General features: G+C 45.2%; 2 protein-coding genes across 3 annotated transcripts in view; one reads left to right on the top strand and one right to left on the bottom strand.

Annotated features, from left to right (window-relative positions):
• The window catches only part of LOC121552802 (thyrotropin receptor-like), a 46503-nt gene extending 41582 nt beyond the window's left edge, over positions 1-4921 (bottom strand). Inside the window, exon 1 of the mRNA XM_041865847.1 lies at positions 4728-4921. Within this exon, the coding sequence (XP_041721781.1) occupies positions 4728-4921 (194 nt within the window). The remainder of the gene's footprint in view (positions 1-4727) is intronic.
• Positions 4922-5914: 993 nt separating this feature from the next.
• LOC121552565 (centrosomal protein of 128 kDa) overlaps positions 5915-26381 on the top strand; it is a 28483-nt gene continuing 8016 nt past the window's right edge. The window contains exons 1-21 of one of the 2 annotated variants that reach the window (XM_041865518.2): positions 5915-6010; positions 6404-6587; positions 6785-6871; positions 7058-7184; positions 7383-7516; positions 7768-7859; positions 7933-8005; positions 8240-8359; positions 9409-9495; positions 10488-10562; positions 10671-10806; positions 11078-11220; positions 11647-11934; positions 12719-13042; positions 13183-13509; positions 14434-14598; positions 15431-15607; positions 17213-17272; positions 17614-17806; positions 21662-21711; positions 22460-22483. In XM_041865518.2, coding sequence (XP_041721452.1) covers positions 6423-6587; positions 6785-6871; positions 7058-7184; positions 7383-7516; positions 7768-7859; positions 7933-8005; positions 8240-8359; positions 9409-9495; positions 10488-10562; positions 10671-10806; positions 11078-11220; positions 11647-11934; positions 12719-13042; positions 13183-13509; positions 14434-14598; positions 15431-15607; positions 17213-17272; positions 17614-17806; positions 21662-21711; positions 22460-22483 — 2847 coding nt within the window. In that variant the 5' untranslated portion in view covers positions 5915-6010; positions 6404-6422. The remainder of the gene's footprint in view (positions 6011-6403; positions 6588-6784; positions 6872-7057; positions 7185-7382; positions 7517-7767; positions 7860-7932; positions 8006-8239; positions 8360-9408; positions 9496-10487; positions 10563-10670; positions 10807-11077; positions 11221-11646; positions 11935-12718; positions 13043-13182; positions 13510-14433; positions 14599-15430; positions 15608-17212; positions 17273-17613; positions 17807-21661; positions 21712-22459; positions 22484-26381) is intronic. The other variant, XM_041865519.1, reaches the window with a different exon arrangement.

Genomic DNA, 26381 nt, shown 5'->3' with positions numbered 1-26381 from the left:
AATTTCTTCAAAAATGAAGGAAACGCAAGAGAGAGAGAGAGAAAGAGAGAGAGACTGTATTTTGTTTTTCACTTTCAGTTTGACTAATTTATTGCCACCGGGGCCCGCTGGTACAAGTACTAAACTGCGTACTGACTATACACTGTAAGGTTACTGCATGATTGTAGCGGGTTTACTAACTCGTTAGTTCTATTAGCTATGTTACCTATGACGTTACTTTAGCTAATATTGTGACAACGATGTGGGCTGTGTGTAGCGGTTTTGATATGGTTTGGCTTGGAAAGGTTTTTTCGCCTGGTCACATACAGCTGATGTGTTGTGCATTGAAGTCCACAAATGAAGGGAAAAGGTGAGAGGGGGAGAGCGTATAGATGCGAGAAGGAATACAATGTGGCTGCTATGAAAGTGAACTGTGTTTACGCGTGATCAGGGGTGTATTCATTCAGACGATTCTGTTAAAAAATGTTTCTTAAATGGAAGCAAACGAAACGAAACGGGGATAAACATACAGTACCTGAATTTGTCCAATAGAAACTCTCGTTTGCAACTGTGTGCCTAATGATTACACCCTAGATCAGCTAGATGCAGGCAAGAGTGTGCAAGGGGGTACTGAATGTGTCACTGTCTTTCCATGTGTCACTGTCTGTCACCTCAAATCTTCCTCTCGACCTGTGTGCACCTACGTTGTAAAATGTCATTCATAGGCTAGGTTGTAGCAACCTCATGATGGGTATAGGGACATTTTGAGTATCATGTAGTAGCCTAAACCTATCGCTGTTCCATTGAACTGGGTGAATGGAATACGAATGACAGTCATCCAATATGCTATAATAGAAATAAGTCCATGCTCATGAAGAAAAAATCGTCACTGACCTCCACTGGTGTAGGCCTAGGATAAACCCTCAATCTGTACTCCACCACTACCTGTCATCAAGTGTTAGGTTATGTAGTGCCTGGGCTCAGTGTTTTTCCTCTTCCGTTTGTTTTTCTGTTACTGTAACTGTATTTTGAGCAGAAAGTAATGAAAAAACTATGAATATCGCTTTTGTGACTATAATGTTTGTTTTCCTAAACCTTAATAAACAGATGATCAAATACAAATAGTTTACAGTTTGAAGTCATTAATTAATTCTAACAGGCTCTATTTCTTTACATACTACACAGTTCAGTGCTTATAATTATTAGTCATGGTAATTTCCTATAATTAATTAATTACCCTTTAGACACACAGTGACTACTTTAAAAATCATTTGGGAATCATTTGGGAATCGATTCTTAATAGCTAAATTAGTCAATCTCACCCCTAATTACAATCTATGTGGGATTTATAGACAATGGATACCTGGATCTAAATAAGTTCTCATTCTAGAATGAATCCAAGAATTCCAGTGTTAGGAGACTGAAGTTATTGTGGGTTTTTCCCTCTCTTGAAAAAAAAAAATATCCCTAATTATTCTCAAATGGCACTCTGTCTCTGGGTGTTTGAGAAATGTGCTGTGAAAAGTAAATATTGTATTTGAGTGCATCGAGCAGGCCCAGCGTCTGGTGTGGGAGAGCTAGCAGTCACGCTACACAGGCTTTTAAAGTGTGTCTCTGCTTTCCTTTCCACCGTACCTCTACCTCTTATCTAGCTCTTCAACGAATGGACAAGACCTGCAAAAATACACCCCCACACACACAGACAGAGAGTACTCTATTCAGGTTTACCCCTGTGACACACACACATCTGCACGTGCACTCACAAAGATATGGTACACACTTTTTATTAGCATGCACTACAAGAAACAATCGACAATGTGCTGATATGTCAACCTCTTGTAGGGAACCAGCAGTACTACAGAGAGAGAGACAGAGAGACTTTTGTAATTTAAGTACATGCACATAGTTACAACGCTGTTTATAGACATAATATCACATTTGAAATGTCTTTATTCTTTTGGAACTTTTCTGAGTGTAATGTTTACTGTACATTTTGTATTGTTTATTTCACTTTTGTTTATTATCTATTTCACTTGCTTTGGCAATGTAAACATATGTTTCCCATGCCAATAAAGCCCCTTAAATTTGAAATTGAAATTGAGAGAGAGAGAGGGACCTAGCCACAGTGGTAACACAAAAGAGACAGGGACCTTGTGTTCAGCTCCAACGTTGTGCCCCTGTCAGTGTGTACAGTACAACATCTTCATGCCTAAACTATCAGAACATCCCTTTCTTACACACAGGTTGCCAGATGGCTATTTTGGGCTGGGTTGTATTCAACTTTTTGAGATATTTTGGGAGATATTTTTTTTAGTCTTTTGTTTCCTGGTGGGCTTGGGCAAGCTATGCGAGGGTGAAGAATGCGGTGGCATCGCGGGGGCGTCTGGGCAGATGAATTGGGGCACTGATTAGAGCATAATTTCATGTGATGGGTGTCCTGGGGAGACCGTGAGATGGTGGCTGGGGGAGGAGGGGGACGGTTGAAGAATGGGTAACAGAGGAATGTTTTCTCAACATACTGGTAAAACAAACTGGAGCAGAATGTAGATTATCACACGTATTGTTGAACCTAAACCTGCACAGCCAGACGAGGGCTGTAGACCCACCATGCCCCACAAACCCTTGCCCTGCCCTCCCTGATGCCTCCCCATGCCTGACACACCAGATGCCCCAGTCACCAGAAGGATAAGAGAGAGTAAGGAATGAAATGGTCGCTTTTGCACAATAGCCTACCAAAGATATCTCCCTCTGCTTTGTGACATCTGATACTCATGAGTGCATCTCCAGACAATGGTGCTTTACAAATAAAGTTATCATGACGATAATTATCCTGTGAAGTGGACATGGCCTTCTTGTCTGCCCTGCTGTTCTCACCCAAGACAGGACCAGAGCTGCGTCCAAAATGGCACCCTTTTCCTTATAGAGTGCACTACTTTTGGCCAGAGCCCTATGGTCAAACGTAGTGCACTTTAGGGAATAGGGTACCATTTAAGATGCAGCCCCAGAGCCAGAGATCTCCAAATCCTGACTCTTTACCCAGAGTCCCTAGCAAAGCCCCAGTGCCACTCATTGGCCACTTTCAGTGTCACAGCGTTTAGGATGCTCTGGCATGTGCAGATAAAGGAATAATAGCAGGATAATACGTTAAGGATTCAGGGGCAAAATAGGTATATACTTTAATAGAGGTATTAATATCAAAGCCACAATCCTCTCTTTTCTCTGCAGCCAATACACAATGACAAACCCTAACACTAAAAGGTTATTGAAATGTTTTTGGGAAAAACTGATAACAAACAATGCTGATTCAGAGAAACTGATTTGCTCACTTGTTTAATCAATGATGTGTTAATTTTGTCCTTACACATTTACTGACTAAAGGCTATATCTCTTGAAAATAATAGCCTATGAAGTCATTTAGATGATCTAGTGCTTGATTATCTCTGTGTCTATATACACTACATAACCGAAAGTCTGCTCGTCGAACATCTCATTCCAAAATTATGGGCATTAATATGGAGTTGGTCCCCCCTTTGCTGCTTTAACAGCCTCCACTCTTCTAGGAAGGCTTTCCACTAGATGTTGGAACATTGCTGCGGGGACTTGCTTCCATTCAGCCACAAGAGCATTAGTGAGGTCGGGCACTGATGTTGGGCGATTAGGCCTGGCTTGCAGTCGGCGTTCCAATTCATCCCAAAGGTGTTAGATGGGGTTGAGGTCAGGGCTCTGTGCAGGCCAGTCAAGTTCTTCCACACCGATCTCGCCAAACCATTTCTCTATGGACCTTGCTTTGTGCATGGGGGCATTGTCATGCTGAAACAGGAAAGGGCCTTCCCCAAACTGTTGCCACAAAGTTGGAAGCACAGAATTGTCTAGAATGACATTGTATGCTGTAGTGTTAAGATTTCCCTTCACCTGAACTAAGGGGCCTAACCCGAACCATGAAAAACAGCCCCAGACCATTATTCCTCCTCCACCAAACTTTACAGTTGGCACTATGGTAGCGTTTTCCTGGCATCCGCCAAACCAAGATTCGTCCGTCGGACTGCCAGATGGTGAAGCATGAGTCATCACCCCAGAGAACGCGTTTCCACTGCTCCAGATCTTAGGCTTGTGTGCGGCTGCTCGACCATGGAAACCCATTTTATGAAGCTCCCAACGAACAGTTCTAGTGCTGACGTTGCTTCCAGATGTAGTTTAGAACTCGGTAGTGAGTGTTGCAACCGAGGACAGATGATTTGTACGCACTCGGCGGTCTCGTTTTGTGAGCTTGTGAGGCCTACCACTCCGCGGCTGAGCCGTTGTTGCTCCTAGAAGTATCCACTTCACAATAACAGCACTTACAGTTGACCGAGGCAGCTCTAGCAGGGCAGAAATTTGACAAACTGACTTGTTGGAAAGGTGGCATCCTATGACGGTGCCACATTGAAAGTCACTGAGCTCTTCAGTAAGGCCATTTTACTGCCAATGTTTGTCTAAGGAGATTGCATGGCTGTATGCACAATTTTATACACCTGTCAGCAACGGGTGTGGCTGAAGTAGCCGAATCCACTAATTTCAAGTGTCCACATACTTTTGTACATATAGGGTAATAGTTTCTGAAGTTTAATTTCTGAATATATCTCAAAATCATACAGTTCAATCCTGTATTTTCTTCATTTTTTACACACACACACACACACACACACAAACACACAGCTCAATATCACTGAGACATCAATCCTAATAAGCATGTATAAACGGATACTTACATTGTCTCTGTGCTTGCAGGAAATGTGGGAATGACATCAATGTCAAAGCAGGAGATAGTGTAAGTCTTCCACTCTGAGCATTCGCAATCAGTGGGGCAGGAGTCGGAGTCCCCCAAGGTTTTGATAGGTAACGTGAAGAGGGTAAACAGCGCACATGTTATCACCTGCAAGCGGTGTCGGTCGTTTTCAGTCATCTCTTAAAAAAAATATCTAAAGTAATTTCAAAGCACTTCAGGCACTGACGGATACCTTCTCACCTGACGCCCGCGGCAAACTGAAGTTGAAGCACGTTACTTTGTTTATGTCATAAATGTCAGCACATGAACTCGACTCGTCCCAGTGTAATTATACTGAGTTTTCTTATTGGCCGCTGACTCTCCGTGTCGTGTGAGAGAGCGGCGAGAGGAGATGCTTGGGGATACTCTCTGCGGTGTGGATTTAGTCTTGCTTTTTAAGGATTGGGTCTACAACAGACTTCTGAGACACTCTTGTGTTAAGTAGGGGAATTTAAGATATTGCATTTTCTTTACCTCATGGTCTGTTGGCTATTTTATAAAGTATATAGGCTATCCTACAAATACAATTTCATATCATAAAGCTAAAGCATCTAAATATCCTTAAAACACCACATTACAATCATGTCTTGTAGCTCAGTTGGTAGAGCATGGCGCTTGCAACGCCAGGGTTGTGGGTTCGTTTCCCACGGGAGGCCAGTATAAAAAATGTATGCATTCACTACCTGTAAGTCGCTCTGGATAAGAGCGTCTGCTAAATGACTAAAATGTAATAATGTGTGCTAAAGTTCACAATATTATCAGCCTACTCATTAATTGAGCTACTAACCTATTATAATGATTAATTGTCAATAAATTATAATCATTATCATTTTGTAGACTATAGATAACAGGCATAGGCTAGCCTACATAAAATAAACAAACAAAGTCTTATCTTCTTATCTTCTTAATTATATCAGTAGCCTCCTACTAACTAGAGGCGTTGCGCTGTAATCCAAAGAGCGGTCGCAGTGGCGCAATATGCATGTCCCCAGAGCAAGTTTCGGACAATGTAGTTCTCAAGAATGTGATTCACACATAATTCCGTCACTGAGGTAACTTTAAAAACTACAACTCCCGACGTCATTTGAAACCGTTCAGCTCTTGTTGTCTTCCTGTTCTTGGCGGCCAGTTCAAGTTGCCATAGCAGAGAGAAACTGGCTTGTCCCTATTCAGTTGTCACTTGCTAAAGTGACTTGTTAACGGTTTCTATGTCGCTAATTCATGCTGGTAAGTGTAGCTAATATATTGAGAGTGTGTTTAGTTGAGTTAGCTAGCTACCGATGGTTCCAAATAAAACCAGTTTTTTAAAAATTGTTTAGCTAGGCTGGTTTAGCTAGCTAACGTTAGCTAGCCATAGTTAGCCCAGTTTTATTAATGTTAGCTAGACAGTTTTCTATCTGATTTACTAACAGTCATAACGTTAGCTAGCTAGCTTCCATACTCATAGCTAGTTATTCAAAAATGTACAGCTAACTGAGTTTGAATAGAAAACGAACTGTCATAAAGATGAGATGCAACTAGCTAACGTTAAATTTTCCAGTTTGCTAGCTAGCTAATCTGATTAGTTAAATTGCTAATCAGCGATTAGTAATCTCAGCAGTAAAGTTTTTTTTTTTAAAGGCTACCCCTGACCAAAACAATGGAATCCTCCAGCGAGTCAGACGCCTTTGACCGGACGAGGGGGCTGAGATCACGGTCACGGGGGCGGGATGCCAGCTCCAGACTGCGACGGGAAAGTCACAGAACAGGTCCTGATGCTGCAGGCATTTCTGAGAAAATTAACACCTTGGCGAGTACTTTACAGGTAGGCTAGTCTCCTTTCTTTTCCCTGCTAATGGCAGTCAAGAACTGTGTATGGAGAAATATTTGCCTTGTTATTTACAAACAACATGTGACAGATTAATCTATTGAAACCAATCAAAACCTTTCGAATATTTTGCATACGAATTGTCTTTCCTAATACCATTATAGCCAGCACTAATGGCTAATTTCTCCTTCTAGGACACTAGTAGGAATTTGAACAAAGTGGACCGGATGCTGGGGCAATACAGAGAGCACACAGATGACCAGGCAGAAGCCATGGCAGCAGTAAGTAAAACATTGTCAAAAATGTAATGTCTGCAACTGTTTAGTTTCAGTTGCCCACGTCTCATTTTATACATGAAGGTTGTGTGCTGTAAAACTCAGTCAACACATTGTCAGAAGTTCTCTAGTACATCCTGTCTATCCCTCTCCCCCCTCCCTTCCTCCCTCCCCCTCCCTCCCCCTCTCTAGTTGAGGGAGAATCTGGAGGAGTCTATCTCTCAGCTGCAGAGCCAGAGGCTGCGTAATTCCTCAGGGGTCCGGAGTACCTCAGCCTCCACCCTGCACACCAGCGACCTGGAGGCTGGCTATGGCTCAGGTGATATATGCTATATATAATGTCTAGATGTGAGACCTATGACAGACAGATAGTCAAGGTCAAAAGACCAGGGGGCAGGTGGAATTAATTTAGAAACTTTACTTATTATAACTGTTTTATTTCGAAAAACAATTCTGTGCTGTTATACAGTTATAAAATAGTTATATAGCCTACAGTTTATTATGTTTATGTTTGTAGAGGGCCAGCGCTTCTACCCCACGTCTCCCTTGAAGGACTATGGGAGATCTGAGTCGGCCGGAGAAGGAGGAGCGAGAAGGAGGTCTAGATCAGCTACAGTCCGCTTCAGAGACCCCAGCCTGCCAGACGGGGATGTAAGTCCTGAGACCACCTTATCTGTCAAAGCTCTGCATGTTCGATGTCGTCACTTCAACGCTCACTGTTGCAGTGCAGTTAGAGGCAAGAACCAGCAGAGGGCGCGTTGCATTGTTTTTGTGCCCTAAAGTTTTCTCAGTAACAGTTGAATCTGGTAGTATCAGGGTACGACAGTGGTATAACAGTATTATGCAGCCCTTGTTAACGTTTTAAGGAGTGCAAGTGTTCTCTTTGTCTTCTTCCTCCTCAGGTCCACGTCCTGCACCAGTCATTCAGAGACCTGCGCAGTGATCAGCTGAGACTGGGGGACGACATGGACAGAGAAATCCTCAGGAGGAACAGGTAGAGGCCCTGTAAGGTCCAAAATGTACCATTTATTAATTCATTAATTAATTCCTGTTTCCCTGTTTCTAAGGTCTGACATTGACACCAGGCGAGCCTTGGAGAATCTCTCTGAGCACCTGACGACTTCACAGAGACAGGACTCGGTAAGTTAGGGACATAACAGTAACATAACAGTACGAAAATGTATGCACTCACTACCGTAAGTCGCTCTGGATAAGAGCGTCTGCTAAATGACTAAAATGTCAATGTAATAGCATCATACATGAATTCACATTAAATACATAACTGTAAAAACATTATTCCAACGTTAGGTGCTCCACTCTAGATGTGATCTTAGAAAGCTTAGTGCTGTAACCTACAGTGACTTTCTCCCCCAGATGTCGTCTCGTGTGGAGAAGCGTCTGCAGGAGATCGAGAGGGAGATGTGTTCGGAGCGACAGAACGTGTCAGAGAGACGACCAGAACAGCGGGGGAACATGTCTGATGAACTGCAGGAGGTGGGACACCTTGACTTCTACCCTTCCCTAATATAACCCACATTCATCTCACACCATCCACCCCTCTCATCCAAACCATTCTAGCTGTCCTCCCGTCCCTGCAATTAGCCTTTTCCATGTCAGTGTTGTTTTCAAATTAAGACCAGATCCGAAGGTTGCCACTGGGGGGCAGTGTTTAACTATGTATCAGCTCTAACCCTCTCCTCCCCTCCTCAGACAGAAGCAGTGATAAGAGAGGTGGCTAAGTCATTTGCATCTCTTTCCACTGCAGAGAGCTTCTTCTTCTAATGAGAAGCCGGTTGCCCAAGGCTAGGGGAAAATAATGTATGTGTTCTCAAATTAAGGGTAAATATACAAGAGGAGAGGAAATGAAGAGGAAAATCATCTCTTTTACTAAAGGGAGATGGGGCAAGGGAGACGTCGGCCTTTGTAGTTGTATTATAAGGCTACACTCCAGTGGGCCTACTCTACTCTACTCTACTGCCATGATGTGAATGAATGGAAAGGATGAGTCATTTGGTGGATGGTGTGTTATGGGGCTGTAATACATCACTAAGCCTTTACAAAACACCACAGAAACAGGAGTGTGTGGGATGGGATGCTAAGCTCTATTAGAAACCCAACACATGATCTCTTTGAGTAGAGATGGAAGCTAGCTAGCCATCTACTGTAACACTATTACTCGTGTTTCTCCTCCTGACTGTTCGGTTATCAACTAGCCTAAAGGCTATTCTTCTCCTTAGCTTTTTCGATTCTCAACTTGCCTACAGGCTAAAAGGCACGTTAGTTAATTTAGTTTGAATGTGATACTACATACTAAATGTATACATTTACATTTTAGTCATTTAGCAGACGCTCTTATCCAGAGCGACTTACTTACAGTTAGTGAGTGCATACATTTTTCATACTGGCCCCCCGTGGGAAACGAACCCACAACCCTGGCGTTACAAGCGCCATGCTCTACCAAGTGAGCTACAGGGGACCTATAGTGCTGTGGTGTGTGTACATGTACGTATCATTCATATACTCTCTATGGTTTCCTTATCAAGGCTCTGAGGAGGCGAGAGGCTCGGGACCTGGAAACTGAGGAGGCCGTCAAGAACAAACTACTGAGATCAGAGAGCGCGAAGACCAAGGTGTGTGTGTCTGCGCTTGTGTGTCTGCGCTTGTGTGTGTGTGTGGTAGGTGCTGATTTTGGAAGTGGGCTGCTCATTTGATTGTTACATGGAACAGGCCTTTTCTGACAAGCTCATTAAATACCAGCCCCTTGTATCACGCCTGGACAGCCTGGGATAGCAATGCAAGTTGGTGGCATTGATATTTGGCAGTCTCGGCCACGTACATAGGCTTACTGTACGCAGCCTTCAGATTGCAGGCCTGCCTAAGAGTAGAACAAAACAACTGACTAGGTACTGCTCTGTTTCCGCTGTTATGGGCAGACCAGCTGTGTGGAGGAGAAGGTGCTTTTTGTGTCCTTGCATCAACGACCTTTGAAATGTTTGAATCCTTTATGATGTGGCGCAGTGGTCTAAGGCACTGCATCACAGTGCTAGCTGTGCCACTAGAGATCCTGGTTCGAATCCAGGCTCTGTCGTAGCCGGCCGTGACCGGGAGACCCATGGGGCGGCGCACAATTGGCCCAGCGTCGTCCAGGGTAGGGGAGGGAATGGCCGGCAGGGATGTAGCTCAGTTGGTAGAGCATGGCGTTTGCAACGCCAGGGTTGTGGGTTCGATTCCCACGGGGGGCCAGTATAAAAAAAATAAAAAAATAATGTATGCACTCACTAACTGTAAGTCGCTCTGGATAAGAGCGTCTACTAAATGACTAAAATGTAAATGTAATGTAATGTGATTTGTGGATTCAAATTAAAGTATTTAAAAAGTGTGTGTGCATGCAAATCATACTTTAGGCATATATTCTGTATCCCACTTTCTGCCTTTTCAAAGTCGAAGAATGCAGATGATATCATTCTATAAGAGCTGAAGTACTTCCTGGTTGTATAATGAAAGGGATCTCATGAATGTGCCTGTATCTGTCGAGGTCATGTGTAGGGCAAGGTTTTTCTTCCTGACCGTGTGACCTGACCAGATAAAACTCTTGGCACTAATCATGTGATCTGTCCTCCAGATGGAGGCGGAGCTGGAGAAGGCCAGGAGACAGCTGGACCAATCAGAAGGAGGCAGGTGCGCTCTTCTACAACAGGTACTCGAGTAGCTCTTCTTAAAGGTGTGTGTGTAGTGTTGGGTGCTACAGTGTTAATCAAATTCATATTCTGTGTGTGGGTAAACTCCTCCATGTGTGTGTTCCCAGGTAGAGGAGATGCGTGTGCAGCTGCTGAGGACAGAGAAGGAGCGTATGGATCTGCAGAGGGAGATCTCCCAGCTCACTACCCAGCCCAGAGCCACTCGCATGGACAGGGAGGAGAGAGGAGCAGGACTGGGACTAGGTACTGACTGCTGGAGCTCTCATGGGTTAAGGGTTTTTCAGTGGAGGTTGTCGGCTAAAGGAGGGGAGGGGAGGAGAGTGAATGCCTGGGCTTAGGTACTGACCTACTGCTGCCCACAGGAATACGTTTTTTTTCTTCAGAAATTGTGGAGGTTGCATCCTGTCTGAACACTAAATGAAGGCTGTGTGGATTTGGCATGTGTGTTATCTGACGTGTAGAGCATGGCATGTGTTGTCTGACTTCGAATGTGGTGTGTTTTTGTTACATGTAGACCGGTCATCGGAGCTAGAGAGAGAGGTGCAGGAGCTGAGAGCCCAGCTGAGCAGGACATCTGTCCTCAGTGAGGTGGACGATCTCAGGAGGACTCTGGAGCGCAAAGACCGAGAGAGAACACAGCTCTGCAACCAGGTCGAGGTACGTGTGTGTATGTGTGTGTGTGTCGATAAGTAGATGTGTGTATGCATGTCTGCCTGAATGAGGTTAAATCTGGTTATCTTTGTGCCACAGCTTCTATTTGCTGCAAACTCTCTCTTGATCTGGTTAAATGTGCCAAGTGAGATGACAGTCAGAGTAGAACATCAGTCGTTTAGCTAGCTAACAGTCAATTATCCGCCTCATAGAGCTGAGATCTGTCAGTTCACTGAAGGGAAATATCAAACCCTCCCCACTAAGCACAAAGAAATAAACAATATTGTAGTGGAAATATTTTTACTTAATGAAGTTATAGTGGATATATTTCCACAGTTTTTTAGTCTCTGCTACCTTCACTGAATCTCTCTCTCTCTCGCTCTCGCCTCCCATCCCACTCTCCCTCTCTCCTTCACCCCCTTCCTACCCCAGGCGTTGTCGTCAGACCTGGCGAGGCGCGAGCAGCAGCAGTTGAGGATGTTGGAGCAGTTGAAGGAGATCCAGGGCCGTTCGGAGGTGTGTGCTGCTGAGCGGGCCCGGGCCCTGCTCAGGGCTGAGGACACTGAGGCCCAGCTCCAGGACAGCTCCATGAGAAGGGAGGAGCTGAAGACCAGAGCCCAGGAGGCAGTCAGACAGTGGAGGGCCAAGTGTAAGAGGATGGAGAGGGACATGGAGGAATTGAGGGGACAGGCCCAGCTGGACACGGAGAAAGCCAAACAGGTCTGTATTGATGGTGCATTGAAAGAGATGCATCAAAGTATGTTTTGTGGATGACCTGTTGCTGTTCAGAAGAGTGATCAAATGCACTCCTCTCAGTTACTCTTAGCAAAGCTTTCTAATACTGAAAGAGCAACTGCCAAAGCGTTTCAGAGTCATACTGGCCTTATGAGGCTGAAGAACACAAGGCTCATATACAGGGGTTTGGAAGCGTGAGCTGCTAGATCTACTGGGGCTGCTGGTATGGGTGACTGGCCTTAGCTAAATGATTAGCTGTAGTCAGTCAGCCAGGCATTATTAGTGTGAATGTCACCTTCCTGTTTTTTCTGAGCAATGAGTCACCTCCAAACTCTCTCCCCAGCAGCAGCTGACTGACTGACTGACACCTGGCTCTCTCTCTCTACGTGACAAGAATGAGTACCCTGAATAATTTCTCCTCTTAATAAATTAGGAGGCAGAGAATTAACTGCTCAATTAACTGATTAGGAGTGGAGCTCTGAGCTGGGACAAAGCCTTGCAGAGAGTCCCTCAGACAGCAGATTAGACAGTGGGGTGTTTTGTTAGAGTGGGATCAGAGACGGAAAGGCGAACCAATCTTTCTTAAACAGACCAGGGCTAGGCCTATAGCCTTAATACAGATCTGAGCTGAGCGACAGCTTTTTACTATCTACGTTGAAGCTGGTGTTTGCACTTTGCATACATTGTCCTCTCCACATATCTCTCCCTTCGTTTGTCTCACTCTCCTCCTTCTCGTCCTTTCCCTCTCCTCCCTCTCCTCTACCCCCAGGCGTGTAAGGAGAGAGAGCTGTCCCAGGCCCAGCTGAAAGCCCTCTCCCAGCAGGCTGAAGGGTTGCGCAGGGAGCTAGCAGAGGTGCTGGGGCGTCTGGCTCGGAGCGAGGAAGAAGTGCACCGTAAAGACGTGGAGCTGTCGGAGACGCGGGCGCGTCACCTTGGCCTAGAGCAGGAGTTAAGGGAGGTGAGGGAGGCCTCCATAGCCCTGGAGGAGGAGGCCCAGCGGCAGTCTGTCCTGCAGGCCAGGCTCAGAGAGGAGAACCAGAGTCTGGAGGAGAGGGCCGAGGCCGTGGCCCGACGCAGCCAGAGAGACCAGGAGGTAGGCTACTTAATAGCCGAGTCTGAAATGTTACCCTATTCCCTAATATAGTGTACTGCTTTTGCCCAGGGTCTAGACACTAAAACTTTGGACTTTTAAAATATAAAATAACTAAGCATAAAGTGACATTCATTTCTAAGGAGGTACGTAGCCTCCAGGCAGCCATGAAGGAGTTAACCACCGCCCATGCCCAGCTCACCACCCTTCTAGCTGAGGAGGAGGCATCCAAGAGGGAGCTCCAGAGGAACAGGGCGGAGGGGGCGGTGCGGCTGGCCGCGGCCCAGGAGCAGAGGGCTTCCCTGGGGCAGCAGCTGGAGCTGGAGAGGGAGGTGCACCAGAAGGAGCTGGCCAGTCTCAGAGCCACTGTGCAGGACGGCAGGGCCAAGCAGGATAGAGACATACAGGAGACGCTACGACTCTGTATGAAGGAGAGGAATGAGATGGAGCAACACCTCAAGGAGATCAAGGTAGGTACTGGTTCATGTAAGGCACGTTCACACTGCACCTTAGCCCAGGGCTAAGAACCCGGGGCTAGGTGAGTGTTCACACTTGCACATTCTAAAGTGGGCTAGCACCAACCTTAGCCCAGGGCTAGCTGGACCTGCTCCGGAGCAGGGTTAGCACCAACCTTTTCTTCTTGTGCTCTTGGTTCGTGTTCACATCCTTTGCGGTTTAAATGTTAACACATCTCTGTGAAATAATATTACCCCCATTATCCGTGATTAGCTGCCAAACACTCCCTATATTAAAACCAAATCATTTATTTTTATTTTTATTGTATTTGTCACATGCTTCGTAAACAACAGGTGTAGAATAACAGTGAAATTCTTACTTACGGGCCCTTCCCAACAATGCAGAGAAGAAAATAAATGGGGTACCAGTACTGAGTCGATGTGCAGGGGTACGAGGTAATTGAAGTAGATATGTACATATAGGTAGGGATAAAGTGACAAGGCAACAGGATAGATAATAAACAGTAGCAGCAGCGTATGTGATGAGTCAAAAGAGTTGCAAAAAGGGTCAATGCCGATATTCCAGGTAGCTATTTGGTTAACTATTTAACTAACTATTTAGCAGCCTTATGGCTTGGGGGTTAGAAGCTGTTAGGGTCCTGTTGGTTCCACGTCGGTACCGCTTGCCGTGCGGTGGCAGAGAGAACAGCCTATGACTTGGGTGGCTGGAGGCTTTCTCTTCCTTCTCTGGGCTCGTGTTCACAATCCTCCATCTATGGCATCTAAGGCTCTTTTTTCAAATTTCTTTCCTCGCTTGCTCAAAACACTGGAAGAAAACATCCATCTCCTATGTTTTTTAAAACGTTGGAGATGGTTTCCAATTTTAACACATTTTTGTATTTAATTTTTTTTAACACTTTTTGCGCATCCTCCCTGCAGGCGGATGCAGCGTCGGACAAGGAGCTGGTGAGGGCCCTGCGTGTGAAGCTGGACAGGATGAAGACCGAGTGTGACCGGATGACAGAGGAGCTGAGCGGAGGAGAGGAGCAACGCTCACACCTTCGCAGGAAATACCAGTTACTCAAGCAGGAACTGGATGACAAGGTGAGCCCCAAATGGTCTTTCCCAAAGACATAGATAGATAGAAGCTTTTAACCACAGATCTAAGATCAACTTAATGCTGGGCTTGAACAGACGCCTACACATCCTTTATGACCACAGACAGTTTAGCTACATTACTAAAGAATATCACCCATCCACTCCTCTGTCAGACATCACTGTATTTAACTAAAGTAAGTCAAGTTCTGCTGGATCAGTATCCACTGAGTGGCCTAGCTCTTATTAACTTTACACACACAGACACGTTAATGATCCACACATCCACACACAGCCTCCCTCTCCCCTGGCCCCCTGGTCGCTTAGTTTATATTGACATATTGATTCATGTATCTCCATAGAGACCCAGAGTATTGACTCTATGGGGAGGAGGAGCTGACACTAGAACGGTTCATAAGGGAGTAAGTGGAGAGAGAGGTCAGATGTTCAAGGTTGTCTCTGCCCTACCTGTCTATCCGTCTGTCTGTTTTTCTCTAGAGTCTCTTCTGTTGTGATATTGGAAATGGAAGCTTGGCCAAACTTCCATTATAGCATTTTCCTCCACATAGAGGAAGACCAAGCCATAATAACCACAGTTGTAAACGTGAGCTCTCTCTCTCTCTCTCTCTCTCTCTCTCTCTCTCTCTCTCTCTCTCTCTCTCTCTCTCTCTCTCTCTCTCTCTCTCTCTCTCTCTCTCTCTCTCTCTCTCTCTCTCTCTCTCTCTCTCTCTCTCTCTCTCTCTCTCTCTCTCTCTCTCTCTCTCTCTCTCTCTCTCTCTCTCTCTCTCTCTCTCTCTCTCTCTCTCTCTCTCTCTCTCTCTCTCTCTCCCTCCTCCTCCAGGTGAAGTGCATGGTTCAGGGAGAGGAGCGGAGGCGTGGGTCAGAGCAGGCTGTAGCTACACTAGAGGACAGACTGTCTCGTCTGGACACTGAACAGGAGTCCATCCTCAGTTCTGTAGCAGAGGAGATAGACGCTGCCTGCAGAGCACTGTCCAAGGACTCACAGGACAAACTCAAAGTAAACACCATCAACTATTCTCGATAGGCACATACTCCTACACACCTGGACCTATTCCATACTAACCCTCCCACACACCCAAACTTGTTCCATACACACATACCATTGCCTACTCATCCTTACCTATTCCCCACACACAGACTTCTATCTAAACCCGTAGCGGTGTTGTTGGAGAGGGGTGAAGATAAAGGTTTTTGTCCGGGCGCCAGACATGTATTTACACTGCCGATATGATTAGTGTATAGGAGAGAGAGAGAGAGTATTGCTACCAGACACACACACATCAGCGGAAGAAACTGCCAAGTGTAGCCTGTTTGCCAGATAGCCTGTGGATAAGACACTCCATATATACACAAGTCACAGCACAGGGGTAAGCCAACCAATAATACCTCATACAGTAATAATGATTAGAGTGACTCAGAGGTGACTTCGTATAGGCAATAGTTATCAACATTAAATTATTTGCAATAATCTGTATTCATTCACAGAGTTGGTACATGAATGTGTGAGTGTTTGTAGTCCAAAACAAAAAAAGCCTTTAAATGTCCCAGTCTCTTTAAGGCAATATACAATATTCCCACAATACCCTGTCCTGTTCCCTCGCCGCTGAGTTTAACGACCCCAGTTAGCCCTCTCTGCTCCAGCATATAGATTTTCCAATATGCACCGAGGCGAGTCGGGCTAATGCAATGTTCCTCTGTCATTTATCATGTTAAAAAAGAGTCAAACTGTGTCAAGGATTGGGCTAATGAGGGGGATCATTAGGGTTAAAGGTTAAGAAAGGAACAAGCAGCTTTAAGCTGTCTTTCATGAACTATTAGATACTTATAACACCTCCTTCATGCTACTCCTCTTCTCCTTCTTCCTCTTGTTCCTTCCTTCTCCCCCTCCTCATATTCTTCATCCTCCTTCCTCTCTTCCTTGTCATCCTCCCCCTCTTCTCGCTCCTTGGTGGAGTTTTGAACAAACACCTGTTTATGTAGGCAGTATGCATCACACAGACACAGACACTCACACCCCGCTCCGACATCACTGCTCTGCTGCCTGTTCTACCCCGGTGCTGTGGCCCTCTTTCTTTCATTTCACCTGGGTGCTGTCTGTCAAACAGAGCTTTTTACTCCTCCTATAATATATCCTGCACTTTCACACCTTTTATCAGCCTCCCAACGTTACACACAAGGCTTTTGATCACTGAATGGAACAGGGAGAGAAAGAGGCAGGTTGCTCCACCTGTACATGATCACACTCTTTCACATAGTTGTAGACGCACGTACGCGCACACACACATGCAGGAAAGCAAGCACACACACACACACACGTACACACTTTCCGTTATGCCCGACTCTGTCTTCCACTGCTGACCCATGCAGAGACACAGGCTGTGTTGACAGCAGAGGGGTATGTCAGGGGAGGAGACGTTTTCTTTTATGTGACAGTCAGAGAATGTCGTCTGTCTCTCCCCACTCTGTGTGTGATGTTGCTGGAATTGACCATTTTGTAACTCCCACTCACTGTTCTGAGGAGGTGGGAGCAGTTTGGGGCTGAGGGTTTTCACACACTTGATGGTTCCAAAGTTCTAAACCTAACTGTCTTTGTTATTTCTAGGCCATATCCCTCAATCCTGGACTCCAGAAAGACCCTCATCGCTGGTTGGCTGAGACCAAGGTGCACTACATTATCCATCTTTTATAGAGATGCTTTAAAAGCATTGACCTGCCTGTCGCTATAGGAAGAAACTGCCAGTTCATCAGGTTTTATTTGGTGTGAATGTGAGAGGTGGGGAAACAACCTGCATGTGTGACATTGTGTGTAAGATTGCATATTACTGCATTATGAAAGGAGGCTGTGGGTGTAACAGTGTGTGTATGTGTGTGTGTGTGTGTGTGTGTGTGTGTAACAGTGTGTGTGTGTAACAGTGTGTGTGTGTAACAGTGTGTGTGTGTGTGTAACAGTGTGTGTGTGTGTAACAGTGTGTGTGTGTGTGTAACAGTGTGTGTGTATTCCAGACCAAGCTGCGTTGGCTGTGTGAGGAGGTGTCTGAGCGTGAGGCCAGAGAGAGGAAGCTGCGTCGGCAGGTCCAGCAGGACAGAGAACAGCTGAAGGGACTGAGACAGAGCAGAGACTCTGAACAACAGGCCCTGCTACAGAGACTGGACCAGCAGGAGAAACTACTGCACTCCATCAGCACAGAGAAGAAAGGTAGGGCTGGATCCGATTGATTCATTCATTCATTGATTGAGGGCCAACTTCTAAAGCTCCCGTACATCAGTTTGAGAGCTGCAATATGGGCTCATCCAGACTGGTTCTGTTCCATCTATACGGTTGCTAATGAATTGTCCGACATGTAGCTAGCCTCATTATGGGAGTGCTCTCACTCTTTTTTTTGGAGTGTTTCTATCTGCGTGAGTGTCCTTGTTTCTGTCTATAGTTCTTTGTTTGTGTTCATTTCTGCAAATGCACTTGTTTGTTTCTCTAATTTCTTCACATCCACACAGGAAAGCTGGTCTCGCTCCCAGTTTCTAAACTCAACTCTGGATAATGAGTTAGAGAATGGGACCCAGCAGAGCAGGGCCAAAACAACCAGGGGAACCTCTGTCTAATTCTAAACTCCCTCCTCCCTCTGTTTTACACAGACAGACAGAGACAGACAGACAGAGACAGACAGACAGAGACAGACAGACAGACAGAGACAGACAGACAGACAGACAGAGACAGACAGACAGGCAGGCAGACAGACAGACACAGACAGACACAGACAGACAGACACAGACAGACAAAGACAGACAGACACAGACAGAGAAAGACAGACAAAGACAGACAGAGAAAGACAGACAAAGAAAGACAGACAAAGACCTAATCAACCAGTCCCTCTCATTCAGAGGTGCTGTGCTGCTCTGCCTGGCTGGAAAACACATGCACACACACACATGCACATACTGACTGGAACAGCGGGCATTGTGTAGTGATGGGCGGAAAAAATAGATACAGTTACATATCGCTATGTTATTTTGGACAATATTATATCGATGCTTCAATATTGTTTTTGCTAGGTAGCGTTAACTAGTGCTAATCGGCTGTACCTGCGGCAAAACTCCAGTATTTTTCATCGTACAGCTAGTTTGTTCTCCACCTTCTATTTAAATAGGTAGATAGGCTTGCGGTTAAGAGCGTTGGGCCAGTAACCGAAAGGTCGCTGGTTCGAATCCCGAGCCGACTAGAGTCCTCTTTTCCACTCGCACTTAAAAGGGCCTAATTCGAGGTGACTCGAGTGGAATTCTCAAATTCAAGCTGGTTCAAGGGAAACCAGGGCCAGCGCAGCCCAGTTTCACAACTGGTGCCAGCCCGACTAGAATTCTGGCGGGTGACGCCGTTACTATGCAACCACCAGCTAATCACTGCTGGATGCTGACAACGTTTAGCTAGCTCGTCTGGGCTTGTTGCTGTTAGCTAGCACATGGACAAGCAGTACTGCAGTAGTCAGACTTGACACAAATGACCACCGTAGCTTCATTCATTTTTTTGCTACACAATAAACTTTTATGAGAACAGTCATCCCTCTAATGGTAGCTACCTAATGTTAGCCAGCAAATCAGTTGAAACAAGCTCTCTAGCTAACGTGAGCTAGCAGGAATTATAGCTGGCTAGGTTGTATTTAAAGCTAGCTAGCTACATCATATCAAATCTGTCGTCTAGTTTGCTTGGTTAGTTTGCTCCTGTAAGTCACTCTGGATAAGAGCATCTGCTAAATGACTAAAATGTAAATAGTGAGCCAACATGTTTTCAGCATTTTTATTTCCATGACTGATCAAAACTCATTTTCTCATGCTCTCTCTTGTCTCTCTGCAGCAGACATACAGTGCATTCGGAAAGTATTCGGACTCCTTGACTTTTTCCACATTTTGTTACGTTACAGCCTTTTTCTAAAATTGATTAAATACATTTTTTCCCTCATCAGTCTACACACAGTACTCCAAAATTACAAAGTGAAAACAGATCTTTAGAAAATTGTGCAAATTTATATTAAAATAAATATTCAGACTCTTTACTGTATACTTTGTTGAAGCACCTTTGGCAGAGATTACAGCCTTGAGTCTTCTTGGGTATGACGCTACAAGCTTGGCACACCTGTATTTGGGGAGTTTCTCCCATTCTTCTCTGCAGATCCTCTCAAGCTCTGTCAGGTTGGATGGGGAGCGTCGCTGCACAGCTATTTTTAGGTCTCTCCAGAGATGTTCGATCGGGTTCAAGTCCGGTGTCTGGCTGGGCCACTCAAGGACATTCAGAGACTTGTCCCGAAGCTACTCCTGCGTTTTCTTGGCTGTTTTTGCTTTGTCATTATGGGGTATTGTGTGTAGATTGATTAAGGGGGGGAAAAAACTATTTAATCCATTTTAGAAAAAGGCAGTAACGTAACAAAATGTCGAAAAAGTCAAGGGTTCTGAATACTTGAGCAATATGTTTGGAACATCAAATCGCAATAAATTCGCTGTATCGAATAGCAATGCATATAGATTTGTGGGAATCGCAATATATATCGTATCTGCACCTAAGTATTGTGATAATATCGTGTTGTGAGGTCCCTGGCAATTCCCAGCCCTAGCATTGTGGATCCTAGACACCATAATAATGATGCTGTCTAACCCCCAACTCTGCCTTACCCTTGGCAAAGAGGCTGGTAGCAGTATATCTTTGGCGCTATTTGGTACAAAACAACAGAAAACTAAATTGGGCCATCTGGAAATGTTCTCTCTCATTAGGAACGAACAACAACACATCTTAGATGTATTTGTTCTATCTAGATCCAAGGTTCACTGGGTGCACTCCTCATGTCTTTGATCATCGTAACTTATTGCTGACAGTTGCTGCCAGTACCAGTGTTATTTTCTCCCTCTTACCTTTCAATTGCTTAAGTTCTGGTCACCCAACTTAAAGGACAAGTGCAGGCAAAAACTTGATTTTCCGGTGCTTTATATATATTTACACACTATGAGGTTGGAATAATTCAGTGGAATTGTGAAAATGATGATAATGCCCTTTTAGTGTAAGAGCTGTTTAAAATACTTTGAAATTAGTTAATAGAACGATAAGAAAAAGTGTTCCAAACCTCTCTGCCAATAACAGCTAGTTTTCAGTTTTCCCCTCCCCACTCAGACCACTCCCAGACAGTCCTAGTAAAATTATTCCTTCAGAAATTGCTCTTTGCTAAGAAGCTTTTTTTGTTTATTTTTTAACATTTTAATTGAAAACAATCACAGTTGATATTGAGATAAAAATGGCTGCATTGGGACCTTTAACTTTTGCCTTCTTTCTAAAACACTACTGTGGTACATTTCAGAGGAACTTTTTCACTTGCATAAGGTTGAAGTTTTAACGCCTCCCTCTTTACTAAAAAACTGTCTGTGGTAGATAGCTGTTGGATTACAGGTCTTGCCTCAGTAACTGACTTCCACAGATTTAGATTAAACAGAGATACTGACTGAGCGAGGAGAGGAGGCACTTTGGCAGTCTGTGACTTTCTCTCTCACGTCATGGCCCGTCGTCTTTAGACCCATTTAGACTGCCAGAGTCTCGCTGGCGCCATCTGGAGATTGGCAAATGGCTTAGTGGCTGCTTGGGTATTCCTGAGGTGGCGGCATGGGGTCCCGGCTGGGTGGGCACGGGGTGGTGTGTATGTGTGCGCCTGTGTGTGAGTGTGAGTGACAGAAGTGGGTGGTGCGGCAGGGACTGAGGGACAAGGATAGAAAGCAGTCATCCAATGCCTAGTGATTGAATATTGAATGTGTGAGCTGGGAGCAGCCTCCTCTCCTTCTCGCCCAGCCAGCCTTCTCAGCTCAGCTAGACAGCACTGAGGGAGTGGGAGACCAATGAGCAGCAATCACAGCAATCTATTTGATTTTACCAAGTTTAGGGAGGTGTTGAGACTTGACAGCAAGGTTGTTTCATAGCTACTGATAGCATGGCTAGTCAAGGTGTTAAGACTGTGGGTCCCAAATGCCTCTGTCTATGTGGATATTATATTAGATGGTAATTATTCATGTGTTTGTCTCATTAAAGAGCTCTTGGAGAAGACTCGGAGGAAGGAAGATGAGATGAGAAGTCTTCAGGTGAGCCAGAAACTCATGTTAGGCCTTGCTCCTCTGTCTGAACAATGCAGCCTGCTGTCCAGGGATCCAACACACAGACTCACCCTCAGACAGAGTACCCTGTTATAGTATTAGTACCACCCCCTCACTCTCTAATATTAAACATCACTACACACCATCCCCAATCCAGCTATAACTTCCGAAACCCCATGGCAGTCCTGTCCAGTCACACAGTCTGTTTTCCATTTTCTCCTCAAAGTGGTGTGTGTAGGCGTGTGTGTGTGTGTGTGTGTGTGTACTGGGGCCCATCTGTGTCTGTACGTGTGCACCTGCTATAATTAATCAGTCCCCTCAGACCCAGCCAGGCCTTTAATTAAGAAGAATGAGGAGTCGAGTTCAGCCACACACTGCTGCTACCCAACAGCCAGCGCAGTCACAGGACGGAGGGAAGAGGGGAGGAGGGGGAGAGAGGGAGGGAATCTAGCAGGTGTGGGGATGGATGAGTGACAGGCCGATAAGACGCATCGCATCACTTATGCATCATTAGAGACCCAACATCACTCAGGAGTCAGATGAGAGGGAGGAGAGAGACGAGCGTGTTCTCAACAGCTTCTTCTGTTCCATCCCCTGTTGCTTGTTTATTGGCAATACACATGCCGTGCTGACTCACTCACTGTTTAGTGGTTTAAGATTTGACATTCTTTCAGTCGCTCATACACGTCTCTTGGTCATTAAACAATAAGTAACTGTAGTTCTTGTGTCTTCACAGGATCGTATCTTGGATCTGGAGATGGTGAGATTTGACTGTTTATACACTACATGACCAAAAGTATGTGGACACCAGCTCGTCGAACATCTCATTCCAAAATCATGGGCATTAATATGGAGTTGGTCCCCCCTTTGCTCCTATAACAGCCTCCACTCTTCTGGGAAGGCTTTCCACTAGATGTTGGAACATTGCTGCGGGGACTTGCTTCCTTTCAGCCACGAGCATTTTTGAGGTCGGGCACTGATGTTGGGCGATTAGGCCTGGCTTGTAGTCGGCGTTCCAAGCCATCCCAAAGGTGTTCGATGGGGTTGAGGTCAGGGCTCTGTGCAGGCCAGTCAAGTTCTTCCACACCGATCTCGACAAACCATTTCTGTATGGATCTCGCTTTATGCATGGGGGCATGGTCATGCTGAAACAGGAAAGGACCTTCCCCAAACTGTTGCCACAAAGTTGGAAGCACAGAATCGTCTAGAATGTAATTGTATGCTGTAGTGTTAAGATTTTCCTTCACTAGAACTAAGGGGCCTAGCCTGAAACCATGAAAAACAGCCCCAAACATTACAGTTGGCACTATGCATTGGGGCAGGTAGCGTTCTCCTGGCATCCGCCAAACGCAGATTATTCCGTTGGACTACCAGATGGTGAAGTGTGATTCATCACTCCAGAGAACGTGTTTCCACTGCTCCAGAGTCCAATGGCGGCACGCTTTACACCACTCCAGCCGATGCTTGGCATTGCGCATGGTGATCTTAGGCTTGTGTGCGGCTGGCTTTTTACATGCTTCAGCACTCGGCAGTCCCGTTCTGTGAGCTTGTGTGGCCTACCACTTAGCAGCTGAGCCGTTGTTGCTCCTAGACGTTTCCACTTCACAATAACAGCACTTACAGTTGACCGGGGCAGCTCTAGCAGGGCAGAAATTTGACTAACTGACTTGTTGGAAAGGTGGCATCCTATGACGGTGCCACGTTGAAAGTCACTGAGCTCTTCAGTAAGGCCATTCTACTGAGTGTGTTTCCTTTTAATATATAAAACAAAACTTATTAACAGATATATGGCTTCCCTCTTGATAGCTTGATGGACTCAAACTAGAGAAGGTTTGTTTGTAAACTTTGATGCCTAACTTGAAAATGGTTAATTGTTAGTGATTGTTTTTATAGAAGTGCTGAGCATCATTCAATCACCATAAAGGTAACATGATCAGGTATATGTAAGGATAATTAGACACTGACAAGGGTCCACTGACTCAACAACAAACATTGACCCCTGGCAGGAGAATGTAAACACCCCACTCAAACATCCGTTATCACCCGCTCCACGTCATGTCAGCCCAAACAGACAGACACATTCGTTAGGGATATCGAAAGGCCATATTGACCTAAGAGTATTTATGGGCAGTGAAGCTATGAAGCGATCTGTATTCTCTCTCTATCCATCACAATTATGTGTCGCGGCCAGCGGCCTCGACTTCAATTAGCTTTAATAAAAACCCTGCGAAGCCCATCCATTCAGATCATTCCTGCTTACTGCTACAACATGGTGGCACAGGGTATCGACCTGTGTGTGTATGTACAGTGCATTCGGAAATATTGAGACCCCTTCCCCTTTTCCACATTTTGTTACGTTACAGCCTTATTCTAAAATGTATTTAAATATGTCCTCATCAATCTACACACTATCCCATTATGACAAACCGAAAACAAGTTTTTAGAAATGTTTGCAAATGTATACAAAATAAAAAAACGGAAATACCTTATTTACATAAGTATTCAGACCCTTTGCTATGAGACTCAAAATTGAGCTCAGGTGCATCCTGTTTCTATTGATCATCCTTGAGATGTTTCTACAACTTGATTGGAGTCCACCTGTGGTAAATTCAATTGATTGGACATGATTTGGAAAGGCACACACCTGTCTATATAAGGTCCCACAGTTGAATTGTCCTTAGAACTCCGAGACAGGACTGTGTCGAGGCACAGATCTGGGGAAGGGTACCAAAACCTTTCTGCAGCATTGAAGGTCCCCAAGAACACAGTGGCCTCCATCATTCTTAAATGGAAGAAGTTTGGAACCACAAAGACTCCTCCTAGAGCTGGCCACCCGGCCAAACTGAGCAATCGGGGGAGAAGGGCCTTGGTCAGGGAGGTGACCAAGATCCCGATGGGCACTCTAACAGAGCTCCAGAGTTCCTCTGTGGAGATGGGAGAACCTTTCAGTAAGACAACCATCTCTGCAGCACTCCACCAATCAGGCCTTTATAATAGTGGCCAGACGGAAGCCACTCCTCAGTAAAAGGCACATGACAGCCCGCTTGGAGTTTGCCAAAAGGCACCTAAAGGACTGACCATGAGAAACAAGATTCTCTGGTCTGATGAAACCAAGATTGAACTCTTTGGCCCGAATGCCAAGCGTCACGTCTGGAGGAAACTTGGCACCATCCCTACGGTGAAGCATGGTGGTGGCAGCATCATGCTGTGGGGATCTTTTTCAGCAGCGGGGACTGGGAGACTAGTCAGGATCGAGGGAAAGATGATCAGAGCACAAAGTACAAAGTACAGAGAGAACCTTGATGAAAACCTGCTCCAGAGCGCTCAGGACCTCAGACTGGGGCGAATGTTCACCTTCCAACAGGACAACAACCCTAAGCACACAGCCAAGATAACGCAGGAGTGGCTTCGGGACAAGTCTCTGAATGTCCTTGAGTGGCCAGAGCCCAGTCTTGAACCCGATCGAACATCTCTGGAGAGTGATATGGAGTGATAGCCTTCCTTCTTCAAGATCCCTTTTACCCTGTACAAATCTCCCACATCACCACCACCAAAGCACCCCCAGACCATCACATTGCCTCCACCATGCTTGACAAATTGCATCAAGCACTCCTCCAGCATCTTTTCATGTTGTTCTTTGTGATCCGAACACCTCAAACTTCAATTCGTCTGTCCATAACACTTTTTTCCAATATTCCTCTGTCCAGTGTCTGTGTTCTTTTGCCCATCTTAATCTTTTCTTTTTATTGGCCAGTCTGAGATATGGCTTTTTCTTTGCAACTCTGCCTAGAAGGTCAGCATCCCGGAGTCGCATCTTCACTGTTGACGTTGAGACTGGTGTTTTGCGGGTACTATTTAATGAAGCTGCCAGTTGAGGACCTGTGAGGCGTCTTTTTCTCAAACTAGACACTAATGTATTTGTCCTCTTGCTCAGTTGTGCACCGGGGTCTCCCACTCCTCTTTCTATTCTGGTTAGAGCCAGTTTGCGCTGTTCTGTGAAGGGAGTACTACACAGCGTTGTACGAGATCTTCAGTTTCTTGGCAATTTCTCGCATGGAATAGCCTTCATTTCTCAGAACAAGAATAGACTGACGAGTTTCAGAAGAAAGTTATTTGTTTCTGGCCATTTTGAGCCTGTAATCGAACCCACAATTGCTGATGCTCCAGATACTCAACTAGTCTCAAGAAGTACAGTTTTATTGCTCCTTTAATCAACACAACAGTTTTCAGCTGTGCTAACATCATTGCAAAAGGGTTTTCTAATGATCAATTAGCCTTTTAAAATGATAAACTTGGATTAGCAAACACAAGGTGCCATTGGAACACAGGACTGTTGGTTGCTGATAATGAGCCTCTGTACGCCAATGTACAGTGAGGGAAACAAGTATTTGATCCCCTGCTGATTTTGTACGTTTGCCCACTGACAAAGAAATGATCAGTCTATAATTTTAATGGTAGGTTTATTTGAACAGTGAGAGACAGAATAACAAAAACAATTTCCAGAAAAACGCATGTCAAAAATGTTATAAATTGATTTGCATTTTAATGAGGGAAATAAGTACTTGACCCCCTCTCAATAAGAAAGATTTCTGGCTCCCAGGTGTCTTTTATACAGGTAACGAGCTGAGATTAGGAGCACACTCTTAAAGGGAGTGCTC

The sequence above is a fragment of the Coregonus clupeaformis genome, chromosome 36 (genome assembly GCF_020615455.1).
Source record: "Coregonus clupeaformis isolate EN_2021a chromosome 36, ASM2061545v1, whole genome shotgun sequence".
NCBI lineage: Eukaryota > Metazoa > Chordata > Actinopteri > Salmoniformes > Salmonidae > Coregonus > Coregonus clupeaformis.
Note: the sequence above shows the minus strand (reverse complement) of the source record. Positions and strands in the feature narration are given on the sequence as shown.